The 17,443-nt window shown below is 39.9% G+C and overlaps 1 protein-coding gene across 2 annotated transcripts in view; it reads right to left on the reverse strand.

The window, feature by feature from the left end:
* The window catches only part of cdc14aa (cell division cycle 14Aa), a 59,388-nt gene that overhangs the window by 19,613 nt on the left and 22,332 nt on the right, over positions 1-17,443 (reverse strand). For both annotated transcript variants that reach the window (XM_060921548.1, XM_060921538.1), the window contains exon 3: positions 11,130-11,205. In XM_060921548.1, coding sequence (XP_060777531.1) covers positions 11,130-11,205 — 76 coding nt within the window. The remainder of the gene's footprint in view (positions 1-11,129; positions 11,206-17,443) is intronic.

The following is a 17,443-nucleotide window of genomic DNA, read 5'->3' on the forward strand; positions in this document are numbered from 1 at the left end:
TGGCTAGAAACTAGATTCTTGTATTACACTGTTGTTTAAATATTTCATCACATGCCTAGGTGTGGGCGATTGTAAATGTAGTCCTTAAATGGTTTTACATTCTCTTTGTTAGTTTCTATCTCATGTTCGTGTAACTTGGCACAGTTGGAAACAAAGGCTTTTGGCACGTCGGTGTGATTGACGGGAGTTTATTAAAATGAAATAACAGTAACGATGTGTTTACTCTCTCCCTCTCTCTGGCCATCCTCATGTTTGAGGGTCCGCGATCCTAAGAGACGCACTCCTCCAACCCTGCCTGTCCCGTGCCAAGGCAGAGCGCGCAGCACTGGTCAGGCCCGTCCAGTCTTGAAAGTCATCCATCCATCTCCTCTTAGCCCGACCTCTTGATCTAGTCCCCTCCATTCGGCCCTCCAGGATAGTGCATGTTAGACATCCAGCTCTTGTTATGTGACCAAAATAGGCTAGCTTACATTTGGCGATAGCAGTCAGGAGTTTCCTTTGGGTGTTCAGTTCCTGCAGAATGGACTCATTAGTTCCATGTTCTACCCAGCTAACCCGTAAAATCCTGCAGTATCCGAACAACTCGAATGCCTCGATGCACTTCATATCTTTCCTGAAGGTCCAGCTTTCAGCACCGTAGGTTACGATGGACCAAATGAGTGTTTCAAGAAATTTGACCTTCAGGGATTTACTGAGGGTGCGGTCTTTCCAGAGTTTGGCTAAAGCTTTGATGGTCGTTCTAGCTATGCTAAGCCGATGATGGATTTCCTTGCTGCAGCTAGCATCCTGGTAGATATACGCCCCAAGGTACTTGAACTTGCTCAAGTAGCACACCATTGCAGTAGACGTTGAGGGCTTCTACCTGCCATGGTCTTCATTTTAGTGGCGTTGATCTCGAGGGAATGTCCTCATATATGAATTCTATGATGTGTTTACTCCAACACCTCAAATCAAAACGCAGTGTTGGAGGTTTGTAATTATTTTTGTACAGCAATCTAATCTTTATTAATAGACATCATAGATTTTGTTCCCCAATGAACAAACCTGAGGCAAGAAGGACAAGGAAAAACTCCCTGAGAGAACATCAAGTGACTTCTGAGTCATACCACATTGTGATAAGTTCTACAACTGTAAACTTGAACAGTATTAAGTGTGGTGGAAGGATGTTCAATGATTAGAAATTGTTCTGCGCTCATCCCAGAACAATCTTTAGGTGAGAAACAGTTCGACTGTTCAGTCACTCAGTGCAAACAAACACAATCATGTAGCTTCTTTGACAGTCTTGTACTTGCAGTGGAATCAGTGTCGCTTTGTTCCTTTGGAGAAAAATACCACAATTTTAACAAGATGGCTAAATTCTCTCGAAACAGACACACAGTCTTAGACATACAAGATACCGAACTGGGGGTGGGTTTCCCAAAAGTACTGTAACACAAAGATCATTGTTAAATGGTAGAGCGAGCATCACAGTGAACACTCGCTCTCCTAGTTAAGATGCTCTTGGGAAACCCACCACTGTACTTTTCCTCGTCTCAGGTGTACGTCTTGATGAGCACATTCTTTTTTTAAGGAAAGCTTTAAAAAAAAAAAAAAGTACAACAGTGGTCCTTAAACTGTTTATAGGTTGTATTCAGTGACGTGACTTGCTTGCGAGTTTACTTCCAATGAATGAAGTGGTGGTCAGGCAAACCAATTCAGCTGCTATTTTGTGAAGAGCGAGTGAAACCATCTCAGACCATTTTCGCAGTTTAGAGGCCAACGCACAGTCAAGACACCTTCAGAAAAGTGGCTCTTTGCAATGGGACACGCAAACAAAGAAGGAGTTTTCCTACGAGTTGGAAAATTATCCATCCGTTGAGTTCTCCGACATCTCAAACTACCTGGTGCTGCAGTGTAGACATCGTTCTACATGGACAAACTGATGAAAACCTGGAAGAGCATGGAGGCGTAAAACTTTTTATATGTGGCTGGGTTAAAGATCCGGGGATCAGGACACAAGAAAAATCCTATATTGTTTTTGCTCGGGTAAGGAGGATTTTTTAGGCTTTGTACACATCTTTGCAACGATTGCTAGGACGCTAGACGTTTTAGTATCGGGTGTAAACAAACCACAGCTGCTCGATTCTCAATCCTCCCTGCTCGATTCTCTTCTAGGTAAATCATTCACAAAGATCCACAGAAACATCTTTAAAGATCTATATTATATACGCGTTAGTTTACAATATGGCGACCACAATCAAACAGTGAACAAACACATCCAAGGACTTGAGCGTCTCCTGAACTTCAAAACATGACGGAATAACGGAAATTGGCTAGAAAAGCGATTTGCGAATCCAAACGAAAAACCAGAGGAGTTTGCAAACCTTTCATGAAGTGGTCACTGCAAACTCGAGCGTTCATTGACGCCACTCTCTTCCATCGCAGCGAAAGGTTCAAGAACCACTGTTCTCATCGTCTTTTGGTAAATCCTTTGCTCCTTCACCCTTTATCAGCACTTCACAGGGAACCCAGAAGAAACTTATCAGTTTCACGGTTTGTCCGATTCAAGCAGCCCAAAACAACGCAAGCATAGGGCATTTTAACGACTATCAAGGCGTTCCAGAGATAGTAACGCTTTGTGAACAGCGAGCTTAGCTGACTACCACTTCATGTCTTGCATAACTAATAAGGCGGATGTGACGTCGGACGTGACATGGCTGGCTCAACCATGTCGTGCGTAAGGACGATGGTCGGATCCCCAAGGATCTCCTGTACGCCGAGTTAGTGCAGGGAAAATGCCCCACAGGCAGACCACAACTGCGTTACAAGGACACCTGCAAGAGGGATATCAAGGACACCTGCAAGAGGGATATCAAGGTCTTGGGCATCGATCTAAACACCTGGGAAGCGGCAGCCTGAGAACGATCAGTCTGGAGACAGACTGTCCAGAAAGGCCTCTCCACATTTGAAAAGATGCTTGCCCAAGAGTCAGAGAAGGAAAGTCAGAGCCCAGTCATGTGTGCTCTGTGCAGGAGAGACTGTCACTCCCACATCGGTCTGCCCAGCCACACCCAGCGCTGTACCAGAATCAACGCCTAGAGCGCAATTCCATAGTCTCTTGAGACTGAAGGATGCCTAGGACATCGGATGCAACCCAGCTATTAAGGCAGACTTTTCCAGGTGAAAAGGTACAGAAGATGGACGACCCCAGAGACGAGGAAAAGTCCAGCTTGGTACAGGTAAAGTCCTTGGTAACGGTGTTTATTTCTAAAGCTGAAACACCGACCTTTGATTTGTGCCTTTCACGTGTAAGCACCACAACAAACAGCTGAAGTGTTCCCCAAAGACTTTTAGAGAGGATACAAACTTGACATGTTATACAGACAGTGTATCATTAGAAGAGGATAATGAGTTGGGTAAGGTTATTAACGCTAATAAATCACGTATGTCAGCCATGGGTAAAGAATGTATGCTTTGTTCACTGTTGCTTGTAACCTCACCTCGGACCCCAACCCTCTAACCTGACTGTGCTGTTTGTCCTCCGTCAGCTCCAGATGTTAGAAGCCCACTTAAGTCTTTTAGTGCCTGCCAAAACCTCCTGCTCCTCCCTCGGATTCAGAACTAAATGGACAACGCGAGGTGCTTGGCGTCTACGTGCCCTAATCAACTTCCCCTTGGTTGCATCCTTGTCCCTTACACTTGTTGGCAAAATAATAAAAAAAAAAAGGATCTAAATAATGTAATGATGCAATAAATGCATATTAGCATTAGCTCTACTGATGTTCAAATCCAAATTGGAAAGCACTTGGGCATTCCCGTTCTAGTGTTATACTTTTAGAAGGGCACTTAGAGGTTAGAGAGATCGAGAAGTTTTGAGAAGAAAATCAACAAACAAGCAAGCCGATTCATACAGATAACGGGTTTAACTGATTGTGACCGAATAAAAAAAATTATCACTCTCTCACTCAAAACACTGAGAAATTATTCTTATCAGTTATTCTGAATAACAATTTTAAAAGCTTGAAAATTTTAAACCTTCCATTAATGTCATGTCTGTAAACACGTTCATGAGACAATTGAGTAAAATCCTAATTTCTTTCCATGTTAATAATATTAACAAAGATGAATTTTATTAAAAATAAGTATAACAAGTCTACGGGGTGGAAATACTTCAGTAACTGTATTTTGTTACCGTACAGTACTCAAGTACGGAAGATTCAGACCGCAAAGTACTTCTTATAAATCTCAAATGTCACAATATATTTTTCTTCTTACTAAGATGTATTTTGAGGACATTAACAATTCGTTCATACAGGACGAGATGCCCCATTCTCCTCCCCCTTTAAATTCACCATCAAATCTCAAAGGTTTTATCTTTAGCTTTGAGATACAAATGCTTTAAATCAGCGAGATGGTGATGTTTTGTAAATTAGCCAATTATGTTTTGCAATTTTTTTTTTGTAGAATTTCCTAGGCAGCCAAGTTTTGTAAATTAGCTTGTAAAATGTGCTAGCCAATTATGTTTTGTACTTTTTTTTTTTTTGAAAATTTGCTAGGTAGCCAAGTTTTGTAAATTAGCTTGTTAAATTTGTGAGCTAGTTACGTTTTGGAAGGCCATTATTAAAAAACGTTCTGTTTCCGGTCCACCGGCCGGGTGAGTGCCGTTTGTGCGGTTGAAATTTTTTTTAACGCCGGTTTTTCGACATTTTTTTCGGGATCGTAAATCTAAAAATCGAACTTGACATTTACGCATTCCGCGCAGAATATAGAATCGAATCAGCTCTGCGAATGCGCCGTGCCGCACAAAAAAACGGCAGCCACCATGAAGGAAGGAGATCCGGAGTTTTCAAACATTTGTTTAAGTGTGAAATCGCAAAATGGTATTCTAGCGAACAACAAAATAGTAAAGATTCAGAAAAACAAATCATTCGGTGATCATTTTAATAGTGTAATTTCATCCGAACTAGGCCTAACGGTCGATTTAGAACTACAAAAAGTCCGTGTGTCGGACCATCACAAACCGTTACTGGAAAATTCGTTTGATCTTGATCCATCCGAGACGTTACAAACAGCTTTTGAGTTTTGTTATGCGAAATTCATTACCTACTTTGTTAATGACCCTGACAGATCTGTAGGAGAACCTAATAGATCTATTCAAAATGAGAACGGAACTGAACAAAAAAAAAAAATGCGTTTACGGAACTAATGCAGGTTGGCTGGACAGAATTAAAAACTGTGTCTGTAGCAAATAAAAAGAACGAATTACACAACGAAATTATAAAAGACATCCAGAGAGAAGGACCTTGTCTATCTAGACATACTGGCCAAACTGAAGGAACAAATGTAGTAATGAACATTACAAACTGCTTGTGGTATTTAGACGGCCGCCAGGACATAATCAAAGAGGCAGTGAAATGCCAAGGACCATCTGTGGTGACGCCTGTTCCTGCACGGTCCGTTTTATAATAATATTAAAGTTTTTGTACAAGTTTCAGTTGATTAAACTGTCATTTTATTAAATGTGTCTGCTTTTGTAATAAAAAAAAGTACTGAAAGAAAAAGCAAACACAGCATTGCGATTTCTTATCCATCCATATATATATATATATATATATATATATATATATATATATATATATATATATATATATATATGAGTGATTCCACGCTTATGGGTACTGAAATGGGGACATGAACTTATTTTTAAAAATTCACCTAAAACCATTTCTTTTTTTACCATCAGGTCACAAAACATGTAATCTTTAATGAATGATATGTTAAAAGGTAACTTTAATTTTCTGAGATGTAATAAAAACATATTTATATGCCAAAGTCAAGCCTATGAGTTCCAAAATGATGTCTGTTCCATTACTTCTGTTACGATTGTCCATCTCGCGTCTGTTACAAATTAATTACAATCTCGCTATATACCATGTTAATCTTATTGAAAGAATGTGTATGTTTATTCTACTACACATGTTTATTAATGATATTTGCTAAAACATCACCTTCCTATGTTTCAAAAAGTAATTCTACATTGTTAAAATTGAGAATCTATATGTCCACAACACTTCTGTTACGTTCTGACTTTGGCATATAAATATGTTTTTATTACATCTCAGAAAATTAAAGTTATCTTTTAACATATCATTCATTAAAGATTACATGTTTTGTGACCTGATGGTAAAAAAAAAGAAATGGTTTTAGGTGAATTTTTAAAAATAAAGTTCATGTCCCCATTTCAGTACCCATAAGCGTGGAATCACTCATATATATATATATATATATATATATATATATATATATATATATATATATATATATTAGGGCTGTCAAAGTTAACGCGATAACGCGATCTCAATTTATCGCGATTAAAAAAAATAGTGCCGTTAACGCAAATTCTAATTTGGCCCTGCGAGTCACCCGTAGTTCCTGTTGAGGCTTGTCGCGCGCTGCTTCAATAAGAGTACGTGTGAGTGATGGAGAAAGGTCTGTTAAACGGGAAGTTTCATTTCAAAAGTAGAGTGTGATTGAGCATAGACATATAAACATAGACGCCGCCTTCTGCGTAGAATCATACGTCATCCTCGCCGCCATATTGGATGTGGCAAAGTGGAGATTCTTCAGCCGTCTCTGGTATAGCGTCTAGACAGTAGCCGAGAATAAAGATGCCTCATTCAAATGCTGCGTTTAACTGTACCAACAGGCAGGGCTTTGAACCGGTTCAAGGAACGAAAACGAAAACCGGGAACTTTTTCTATTTCACATGGAACAGAAACGAAACCAGAAACTTTATTATTTTTTATGTTCCGGAACAGAAACGCTTATTAAAAATAATGGTAACCGGTTAATACCGGTTTTTATTTCGTTCCTCAAAGTTTCCGTAGCCTACAAATAAAGTCATTCTTCTCCTGCGCAAGTTTCTATGACCCGCTGGGGTTCACTTCCTGTGTGACGTTCGCTGACTGAATGCAGAGAGCGGGAGGGTGGACTACTATCACGTCTCCACATCTTCAATAAATAAGAGGTAAATATTGCAGTCTATCGTTATTCAAAAACGTCAATTTCAAACACGATATCAATATATTTGTCCACGTTAATGAGAGGCTCGCGAACATTAAATGATGTTAACCTCTGTTAGCCTGTCAATGCATAGGGCCTGACTAGCCTTTGGTAACACACTAAACGAATTATCTTTCATTTTTGGCACTTTTTCTGTTTGTGTAGATGGGAAAACGTACTGAGAATCCAAATCGCCAACATTTGAAATAATAATTGTTTTGAATTATTTCTTGTCTTATTTAATGAAGGTTGTAATAGAATTAGCCTACATTTGGCTGAAGCTGGATGAGACAGAGACATAATTTTATAGCCATTTGTTAAACAGCTAACAGGGAACGTAATTAACCGTTCTGGGAACGAAATTTTTTTGTTCTAACCGGTTCGGGAACGTCTATTTAATGGTGGAACCCAAAACCGGAAACGTTAAAATTCCGTTTCTGTTCGGAACGAACCAATAGGAAAAAAATTCTGGTTCAAAGCCCTGCCAACAGGTTTACCGTCCAAAAGAGATCACATGGGATTACCTTTCACAGGTGAGACTGGAAAAACACTTTTCATTGTATTTGGTCATTATAACGTAATTTTACGAACAGATTTTCCTGACTTTGTGGCTAATATGAAGTCTCGCGCATAATAGCCGCTCGGTGAAACCTGTCTCCAAACAACGAAGTATTTCCTTCGTAACTACGCTGATAACACTTTGTGTTTTTGTCGAACATTGGAGCTTTGTATTCATTCTGAAGGTTTATTGTTATTAATATTGAATAAAAAGTAACTTGGATATATCATTGTTAATTATCATTCAAATTTTAGGTAAATTATTTTAATTTGCATCTTATACGGATTTTATAAGGGAAATACGGATTTTGGAGGTTGGTTATACAGGTTTGATTGACCAAAGGTTGACATGCATGTTTATAAACATCACATTAAAAGTTATATATGATGTTTTGATGCCTGTTTGTTTCCCAAATATATACGTGTGTGTGTTAATGGGTGAATAAAAGGCATCGAGTTAAATATTATTGTAGAAAGGGGCTTTATGAAGTTCAGTCCATTTACTTGCACTGGTTTACGGGGAAGATTTGCCACATCCAATATGGCAGACACGCTGACGTATCCCAGCAACGGGGCCACCAGCTCAATGCGGCGTCTATGTTTATATGTCTATGGTGATTGAGTTGGTTTTGGTATGCACTTATACTTTTGCAAAGTGAGATTTCAGTATGCTGTAGCACTGTGATATGACACTAAATGTCTTTTGAAGTCCAACTGCAATTTATTTTTGTTTGCACAGCACTGTGAAGTCCTATAGGCTGTGACTGAATACAACTCCAGCACAATTGAAGTTTTATTTCATTTTTATTTTCTTTTGTCACACATGTCTGAACTGAGACACAGTAGTATGTGACTACATGTTTTATATTTGAGACTAGGGCTGTACGATATGGGAAAAAATGAATATCCCGATACATTTTCTCCATATATATCTCGATATATTTAAATCTCCTCTAAAGGACCTCATGAAATCTAAGTTTTACTCTTTACTGTTGTCACTACAGTCCCTGCAGATTAAATAACATTCTTGGTTAACTTTTACAGGTGGTTTTCAACAACACATTTTAAATTGTCATGTTGGTGATTAATCACAATTGAATTGAAATAAGACTATTTTTATTCAACAAAGATGTGGCACAAACTGCAAAAACAATCTTGAAAATTGCAATAAAGGGGCAACACAATACAGAGCTGCTCAGAGCTCAAACCAATAAAGCGCAAGCTCAACACTGAGAAAGACATTTAGCCTAAATAAGAAAAGTGCTCTTTCATTAAATTATTTTAAAAAATAGATCTCCAAGCTATTAACCTGACTACTGAGAACCACTGGAACATCCACAATAGAGAGAGAGATTGAGGGAGAGAAGAGAGAGATCTGCAAAACATCATTTTTCTCTTTGCACACTTTTGAACTGAATGTTTCCTGGCTCTGCCTCTCAGATGTGTATAATTCCGGTATTGCCTTCTCTGTAAAATGTCTGCGACCAGGCAACTCATATTTGGGATCGAGTGTGTTTAGTAATTTTTGGAAGCCTGGTTTTTCCACTATACTAATTGGGATCATGTCTTCGGCAATGAAGTTAGTGACTGCATCCGTTATAGCTCTCCGTCTCTGACTCGTTTTCTCATATGGGGGGGCTTTGGAGAACGAGGCCGCTATGGTAATTTGTTTAGCTTGGGGGGGGGGGGGGGGGGGGGGGGGGTGTTAGCTTGTGGGGGGGTGGGTGTTAGCTCGTGGGCAAGTAGTTCGGAGTTTAAGAGACTCTTCATACTGTACCGGGTGAGTTTCAGGTGATGGAACATATTTGTAGTGCTGCTGCCTTTCGTGATGACAGGGTTTTTGGGGGTTTTTTTGCACACTTTACAAACTGGCATTTGCTGTTCCACGTCCTCCTCGCGATATCCAAAAAATGCCAGTTGACTGACCCCTTACTAGTTCTTTTAGGAAGTAATTTGTCGCTGAAATTGACAGAGCTTACACGGTAGCCTATGCAGCACCAGCGACTGCACGAACTGAGTCAGCGCTGTAAACCGGAACCAGGAAATCTTCCCGCCGGCAGTGTTGCCAGATACTGCTGACGTTTTCCAGCTCAAAATATGTTCAAAACCCGCCAAAATGCACTTAAAACCGCCCAATCTGGCAACACAACCGAAACTAGAAAATCTTCCCGGAAGTTCCTTTCAGCACCGAGATGTCGCCCGGGATTGGTTGGCGAGTGCGTGACGTTATTGTTTTCTTTACCCTTAGGCAGTCTCTCACGTTACTGCCTGAGGGACAGGGAGAAAACCGCCGGAAAAGGTTTTAAACAAACACGAAACAAACGCAAGTCGGAAGATGACCATAAAATACTAGATAGTTACGATATAATAATTTTATGTATCGCACACAGAATTTTCGCGATATATAGAGTATATTCGATATATCGCACAGCCCTATTTGAGACTACAGCTCCCTAATCCATCACAAAATCCAATTTTGTGTTTTGTATGTTCAGTACTGCCTAGTATGTGAGTGAATAAACTCCCTTACCATTTTCTCTTGTCCCAGCAGTTTTTAACAAGTACTTTTAGCATAAAATGTGTTCACCATTTTAATTGTAACATTTCACTTTAAAAGCCTTATTCATTTACATAGATTTAAAAAAAAATGCGATTAATCGCGATTAACTATATGAAATTCTGAGATTAATCGCGATTAATTTTTTTAATCGTTTGACAGCCCTAATATATATATATATATATATATATATATATATATATATATATATATATATAATAAAAAAAAATCCCTCCCTCCCGACTGAAAATTTTTTTGCTCACCCGGTGGACAGGAAACGGATTTTTTTTAAAGGATGGCCTAATGGTCTGTTAAATTAACTAGCGAGTTGTGCTTTGTAATTTTTTCCCCCCAAACTTTGCTAGGTAGCTAGGGTTTGTAAGTTATCATGTTAGTTTTTTTTTTTTTTCTTGCTAAGGTGTCTTCGTGTCCATTTCAGAAAGGTAATCAGGATGGCATTTTTTGAAAGATTTTTTGAGACTTTTGCCTCCATACTTCTACTTTTAATCGAGTAAGATTTTGACAAAGTACCCATGCAGTTTTTCTGTCCTTTTTCCACCCCCTGATGTCTATACAGACACACTCAGAAGGTAGAGCCAAACGAAGAACAAGAAACCAGCACAACCAATCACTCATGGCATGATACAGTGTAAAAAACATTGCGTTTCGTGTTTTAAAGTTTACTTTTTTCACGTGGGTGGGGGAAAAAAATTAACATGCTGATAAATGGCTTTTAAAAATATATATATGTCTTCTATACTCAGATTCCCTTTGTCCAGTATTAAATACTGCCCAAGAAGACAGTTTTGTCCAAAGTGGCTTACAAATGAAGAATCCAATTCAAACAGCTGAACAATCAAAAGATCAAGGCCGTGTTTAAAGGCAAAACCGCAGCACTTTGGCTGACTTCGCTCTCAAGCTACCAGTCACCAGTACAGAACGGACAACTGATGAGCTACGAGGTTCATCTTACCTTGAGCTTTTTGTTCAGTTTACAGCAGTATCGATACAGCATGGCCAGATTGAGAGGACCGAAGTCTGCATAGAAGCTGAAACAGAAAAACCGACATCAGGCACATAACATACTGTATACTTATATATCAGGTTAATTTATATTAGCATAAATACACAGGTGATTATAGAAAATCCTGCGTGCTGTTGATTGAGAAATTCAGACTATTTCTTGATAACCAGCTCGAGCGACCCAGCAAAACGGCGGCCAATCGCTTTGTCACTGTAAGTGAGGAAGAATTAGAAATAATGAAAGAAAATTCTGTTCCTAAACCCATTAAAGATGCTACGAAGTTTGGTCTAAAACTATTCAAAGGTAAGGTGGAATTGTGATTTATTTTATCGATTTCAAAACAAAGTATTTGCGACTCGGCATGGATAAGTGACAAGTCTGTGCTGCGCCATTATGACAATTTACATACCACTTTTGAAGATTAAAAAAATAACTTATTTCAATATGATTTCATAAAATAAATCCCTTATATAAAAAAAATATATATATTTTTTTAATAAATACAAGCCCTGATGCTGCTCACAGCTTGGTGATGCTTGCAAGAGATGAGGGGAGTATAATTGATAACATGGCGTATAAAGGCTATATTTACTGTATGGATATGGTATCAGAAAAATTTTATTTATAAGCAGTAGCCTCATGTACCCATAGGGTACCTGTTTTTCCCCCATGTAATTACAGTGGTGCTTGAAAGTTTGTGAACCCTTTAGAATTTTCTAGATTTCTGCATAAATATGACCTAAAACATCATCAGATTTTCACACAGGTCCTAAAAGTAGATAAAGAGAACCCAGTTACACAAATGAGACAAAAATATTATACTTGGTCATTTATTGAGGAAAATGATCCAATATTACATATCTGTGAGTGGCAAAAGTATGTGAACCTCTAGGATTAGCAGTTAATTTGAAGGTGAAATTAGAGTCAGGTGTGAGTGGGCACCCTGTTTTATTTAAAGAACAGGGATCTATCAAAGTCTGATCTTCACAACACATTTGTGGAAGTGTATCGTGGCACGAACAAAGGAGATTTCTGAGGACCTCAGGAAAAAAAAAAAAAGTGTTGTTGATGCTCATCAGGCTGGAAAAGGTTACAAAACCATCTCTAAAGAGTTTGGACTCCACCAATCCACAGTCAGACAGATTGTGTACAAATGGAGGAAATTCAAGACCATTGTTACCCTCCCCAGGAGTGGTCGACCAACAAAGATCACTCCAAGAGCAAGGCGTGTAATAGTCGGCAAGGTCACAAAGGACCCCAGGGTAACTTCTAAGCAACTGAAGGCCTCTCTCACATTGGCTAATGTTAACGTTCCTGAGTCCACCATCAGGAGAACACTGAACAACAATGGTGTGCATGGCAGGGTTGCAAGGAGAAAGCCACTGCTACACATGCTAGAATAGCTGCAGTTTTGCTGCAGCTAATGGGGATCCAAATCAAACAAACAAACTGCTCTCCAAAAAGAACATTGCTGCTCGTCTGCAGTTTGTTAAAGATGACATGGACAAGCCAGAAGGCTATTGGAAAAATGTTTTGTGGACAGATGAAAACAAAATAGAATTTTTTGGTTTAAATGAGAAGCATTATGTTTGGAGAAAGGAAAACACTGCATTCCAGCATAAGAACCTTATCCCATCTGTGAAACATGGTGGTGGTAGTATCATGGTTTGGGCCTGTTTTGCTGCATCTGGGCCAGGATGGCTTGCAGTCATTGATGGAACAATGAATTCTGAATTATACCAGCGAATTCTAAAGGAAAAATGTCAGGACATCTGTCCATGAACTGAATCTCAAGAGAAGGTGGGTCATGCAGCAAGACAACGACCCTAAGCACACAAGTCGTTCTACCAAAGAATGGTTAAAGAAGAATAAAGTTAATGTCTTGGAATGGCCAAGTCAAAGTCCTGACCTTAATCCAATCGAAATGTTGTGGAAGGACCTGAAGCGAGCAGTTCATGTGAGGAAACCCACCAACATCCCAAAGTTGAAGCTGTTCTGTACTGAGGAACGGGCTAAAATTCCTCCAAGCCGGTGTGCAGGACTGATCAACAGTTACCGGAAATGTTTAGTTGCTGCACAAGGTGGTGCCACTCACAGATATGTAATATTGAATCATTTTCCTCAATAAAAAAATGACCAAGTACAATATTTTTGTCTCATTTGTTTAACTGGGTTCTCTTTAGGACTTGTGTGAAAATTTGATGTTGTTTTAGGTCATATTTATGCAGAAATATAGAAAATTCTAAGGGCTTCACGAACTTTCAAGCACCACTGTAACTTCAAGAGGAAGACAAAAGCAATTCTGCTGAGGAAACGAGCGTTTATAGCTGCTATAAAGGAAGACAAGTGATAACAGGAACTTGTTTCACAGGTGGATTTAAAAATAAATAAGTAAGTTACGGGTAAATTCCCCCAAATTGTCGTGGTCTAAAAGGTGCAGGCTATCTGCTGGTACCTCGTATAGTGAAGGCTACATCAAGGGGCAGAGCCCTTTCTTACAAAGGCCCACAGTTATGGAACAGCCTTCCAAGTAATGCTCGGGAATCAGACACAGCGTTTAAGTCTAGGCTGAAAATATATCTGTTTAGTCAAGCCTTGTGTTAATGGTGTTTATGGGGTAAAGGTGTAGATCTGGAGGGTCCTCAGACAGAGTGTTTTGGTAAACTGGGATGTATGGATGCTGTCAGTCCCCCACTTGCTTGCTCACTCGAGTTTGTTGACGGTGTAGTGGCTGCTGCTTTATGTCCTGGGGCTCCCTCATGCCTGTGTTACCTTCTGGCTCTGCCCATTTAGTTATGCTGTCATAGTTAGTTGCCAGAGTCCCTGCTTGCACTCAGTGCAATATGTATACTGTTCCTACGTATTCAGGTGGCATTGCATAACAACCTGTGTTCTCTCCCCCCCCAAATCTATCCCTCTGAGTTACATGTCGGTCCTGGGATCGAGATGCTGACCTCTTCTGCTCCTCGGACCTGCCTGATCCATCCTGGTGCCCTGGTTGGAGTCTCATCGCATCGCTCCTGTGGAGGACGGCCCCATGAGGACACTTGAAAGTCACACCTGGAGGAGGCTCTGGACACTTACAGTAATGCTTTTATGGCTGAGGACTACAGTTGACTTGCTAACTTTAGGACTGCAGTTGTCATGAACAGTTTTGCACTCAAGTTTCCATCAATGAAGAGTTTATAACATCAACGAAACTGACTTCATGTTAAAACTGTTAATGTTATAGTCATGTTGTCTGTTGCTGCCCAAATGAGGATGGGTTCCCTTTTGAGTCTGGTTCGTCTCAAGGTTTCTTCCTCATGTCGTCTGAGGGAGTTTTTCCTTGCCACTGTCGCCACAGGTTTACTCAGGCCCAAAAAAAAAAAAACCTTTGTTTCCGGTTACCAGACCGACCCCCCCCCCCGGGCCTTCCTGACTCCCCCGTGACTCCGACCCCCTCTCAGTCTACAAAACATTTATGCGATGCACACAGCGTGGTTGTCCCTGTTCATAGACCAACGTCCGTACGTTACGCATAGCGCGAGTGTCTCTCGCATCATAAACAGCCGATTGTACGCATGCGCGTGACTACCTCTAACACGAAGCAACGAAAATGGCGGTGGTTTGTGTGCTTAAAAGATGCGTGTCTTGCACATCGCAAGCCCAGTTTTAGACAAATTATGTCGCTAGAAAGAGAGACATTTAAAAGACATTGAAGATTTGTTAGCTTGTACCAGTAGTTCTAGAGTAAATATAGAAATCATCTACGCGAAGCATCGGTTGACACACCGACAACAAACAGCACTTACTGTGTCGCTGGGCATCTGAGAAAAAGATTTCAAACAGTTAGTTATTGAAGTATGTGACGAGTGCCTTCAAAAAGGCATAAAAGACATTTGTTACAAGCCATATGGGAAGTAGACAGTGAACAGCTGATCTTTACAGTTCAACGCACATGTTCAGTGTGAGACGTTTGTGTATGGTTCGAAATAAATATTTGAAAAGTGTTTAGTGTTTATTTCTGAAAACAATACCTGCAAACATGCATTCAAACAGAGTGCTGGTTGGGTGGATATTTTATTGCGAATATGGGGGGAAAAGAGTGGTGATAGCCATGGAAACTAGGGATGGCGAAAAATAAAAAAAAAATCTTGACCGACCACCGAGCCTCATTAGCCGGTTAAAGTCGGTTAACCTATGAGTTTAAAATTCTAGAATTGGGATTATTAGAATCTATTCTAAATCTAACCGCGAGCATCCGCACATTCAGTCCCAGTCGCTGCCCTCCACTTGCATTACCTTTTCTATAGCGCGAAACATTTAGTCAAACGCGGCACTGATGTCGAGGGGTTTGTATCGGAGCGGAGGACAAATGGCTCCAGCTTAGAGACGGTTTCAGTTGGCTATGATGGCGTTGAAAATAAAGTGCTAGAAGAAGTACATAACATTCAGTGATGGGAATAACGGCATTAAAATAAAGGCTGTTATAACGCCGGGTAATCTAATTAATTAGCTACAATCCTTAAAACGCCGTTACCAATATCAAGACACCATTACTGCATGGTATTGAAGTTGCTCTGAAGCCGTCACCGACTTGGCTCACAGACATAAAAGCTGCGTTTGTCACTCCCCCTCCAGACACCGCTGTCATTTCATTCTCTCCCCTTCCCTCCAAAAGTCGGCATCTGCGCCTTTAGTTTGTGTGGAAAGATATGATCTGCAATAACATGCATTGTTGGCTACAGACCGGAACATACTTTCAGAATGCACTGGCCAAGGCAGGACTAAACTCGATGTGCCTTCTAATAATAATAAAAAATAATAATAAAAAAAAAATAAAAACCAGAATGGCGTGCCTTTTGGCGGATGCCGCCTTTTTCACGGCTGAATCGCGCAGATCTGATTTTTTTTTTTTTAGGGGGGGGCGTTTTTGTCTCATTTGTTTATCTGGGTTCTCTTTAGGACTTGTGTGAAAATTTGATGTTGTTTTAGGTCATATTTATGCAGAAATATAGAAAATTATGTATGAAAAGTATGAGAAGAAAACAGTAAATCAGAAAGCTGCGCACGTTTGCGCGAAAGCTGCGCAAATGTGTGCAGCTTTCTGATTTACTGTTTTCTTCTCACACTTCGTATGTTTCATGGACTGTAATGGCATTTGCTTATTTAGTAATTTTAATACAGAATTTACTTTGAAATTATAATCAGACACTCCAACGCCCCCCCTAAAAAAAAAAAAAAAGATCGGATCTGCGCGATTCAGCCGTGAAAAAGGCGGCATCTGCCAAAAGGCGCGCCGTTTGCATCCCTGAATTAGTAATTTGTAAGCTAAAAAGCCTGTGTCTACACTTTTGTTTCACCGGGTGGCAGCTGTCTTCAACTGGGGCGGGAGGGCGGGACATGACTGAATGGGTGTTTCTGATTTGTCAGCTGTCGTCCTTACACCGCATGGCATGCCCCAAGCGTTTACAACACAGAATTCCAGGTTCTCCGCTCCAAAATCGGCAGCTTCAAAACGATTGATTTTTTTTTTAACCGACAGCCAAAAAAAAAATTAACCGGTTGACGTTGATTCGGTCAACCATCGGTCAAACGGTCATCGGTTAACAGCCCTAATGGAAACATTAAAAAAAAAAAATCCTTACCGACCTACCCTAAATTTTCAAGGCATGTAATAGGAAACAATTTTTTTTTTGTTTGGCCTCATTGGGGATAGATTAGGGATAAAATTAGCTTATGTTTTAAGTCGTTCAAATTCTGTGAAGCTGCTTTGCGACAATGTTTATTGTTAAAGGGCACATCTTGGGTATATTTAGGAGCGAGATCAATCTAATTGTCTTATTTTATATTAAACTTTGGTCAAATATCGGTCACATTTTGTGCAATTTTTTTTACCTTGCACAATACTAGAAAAATTCAGTTGAAATCAAGCCATGTGAGGCGAATTCGTCTGTCTCTGAAAAAAACTTGCCATTTGGATTTCCCGGCAAACATTGATTTTCGTGACGTCGCATACGGGACGCCTCCTTCTGAATCCCATGTCAGCGTTGGTTTATTTATGAGAATACAACCTGGTGGTTTTCTGCAAATTTCTTCAACGTTATCGCGTAATTATTAAAATGGTTAACAGATGTATCGTAGGAGGGTGTAGCAACACCAATCTTGATGGGATTAGCACTCATCGTTTTCCAAAAGACCAGACAATGAGAGAGAAATGGGAGCGCTTCGTGCGAGGCACCTGGAAAAACTGGCAACGTGCAACAGACCACAGCGTCATA

This window comes from Neoarius graeffei, chromosome 1, assembly GCF_027579695.1.
Source record: "Neoarius graeffei isolate fNeoGra1 chromosome 1, fNeoGra1.pri, whole genome shotgun sequence".
NCBI classification, from domain to species: Eukaryota; Metazoa; Chordata; class Actinopteri; order Siluriformes; family Ariidae; genus Neoarius; species Neoarius graeffei.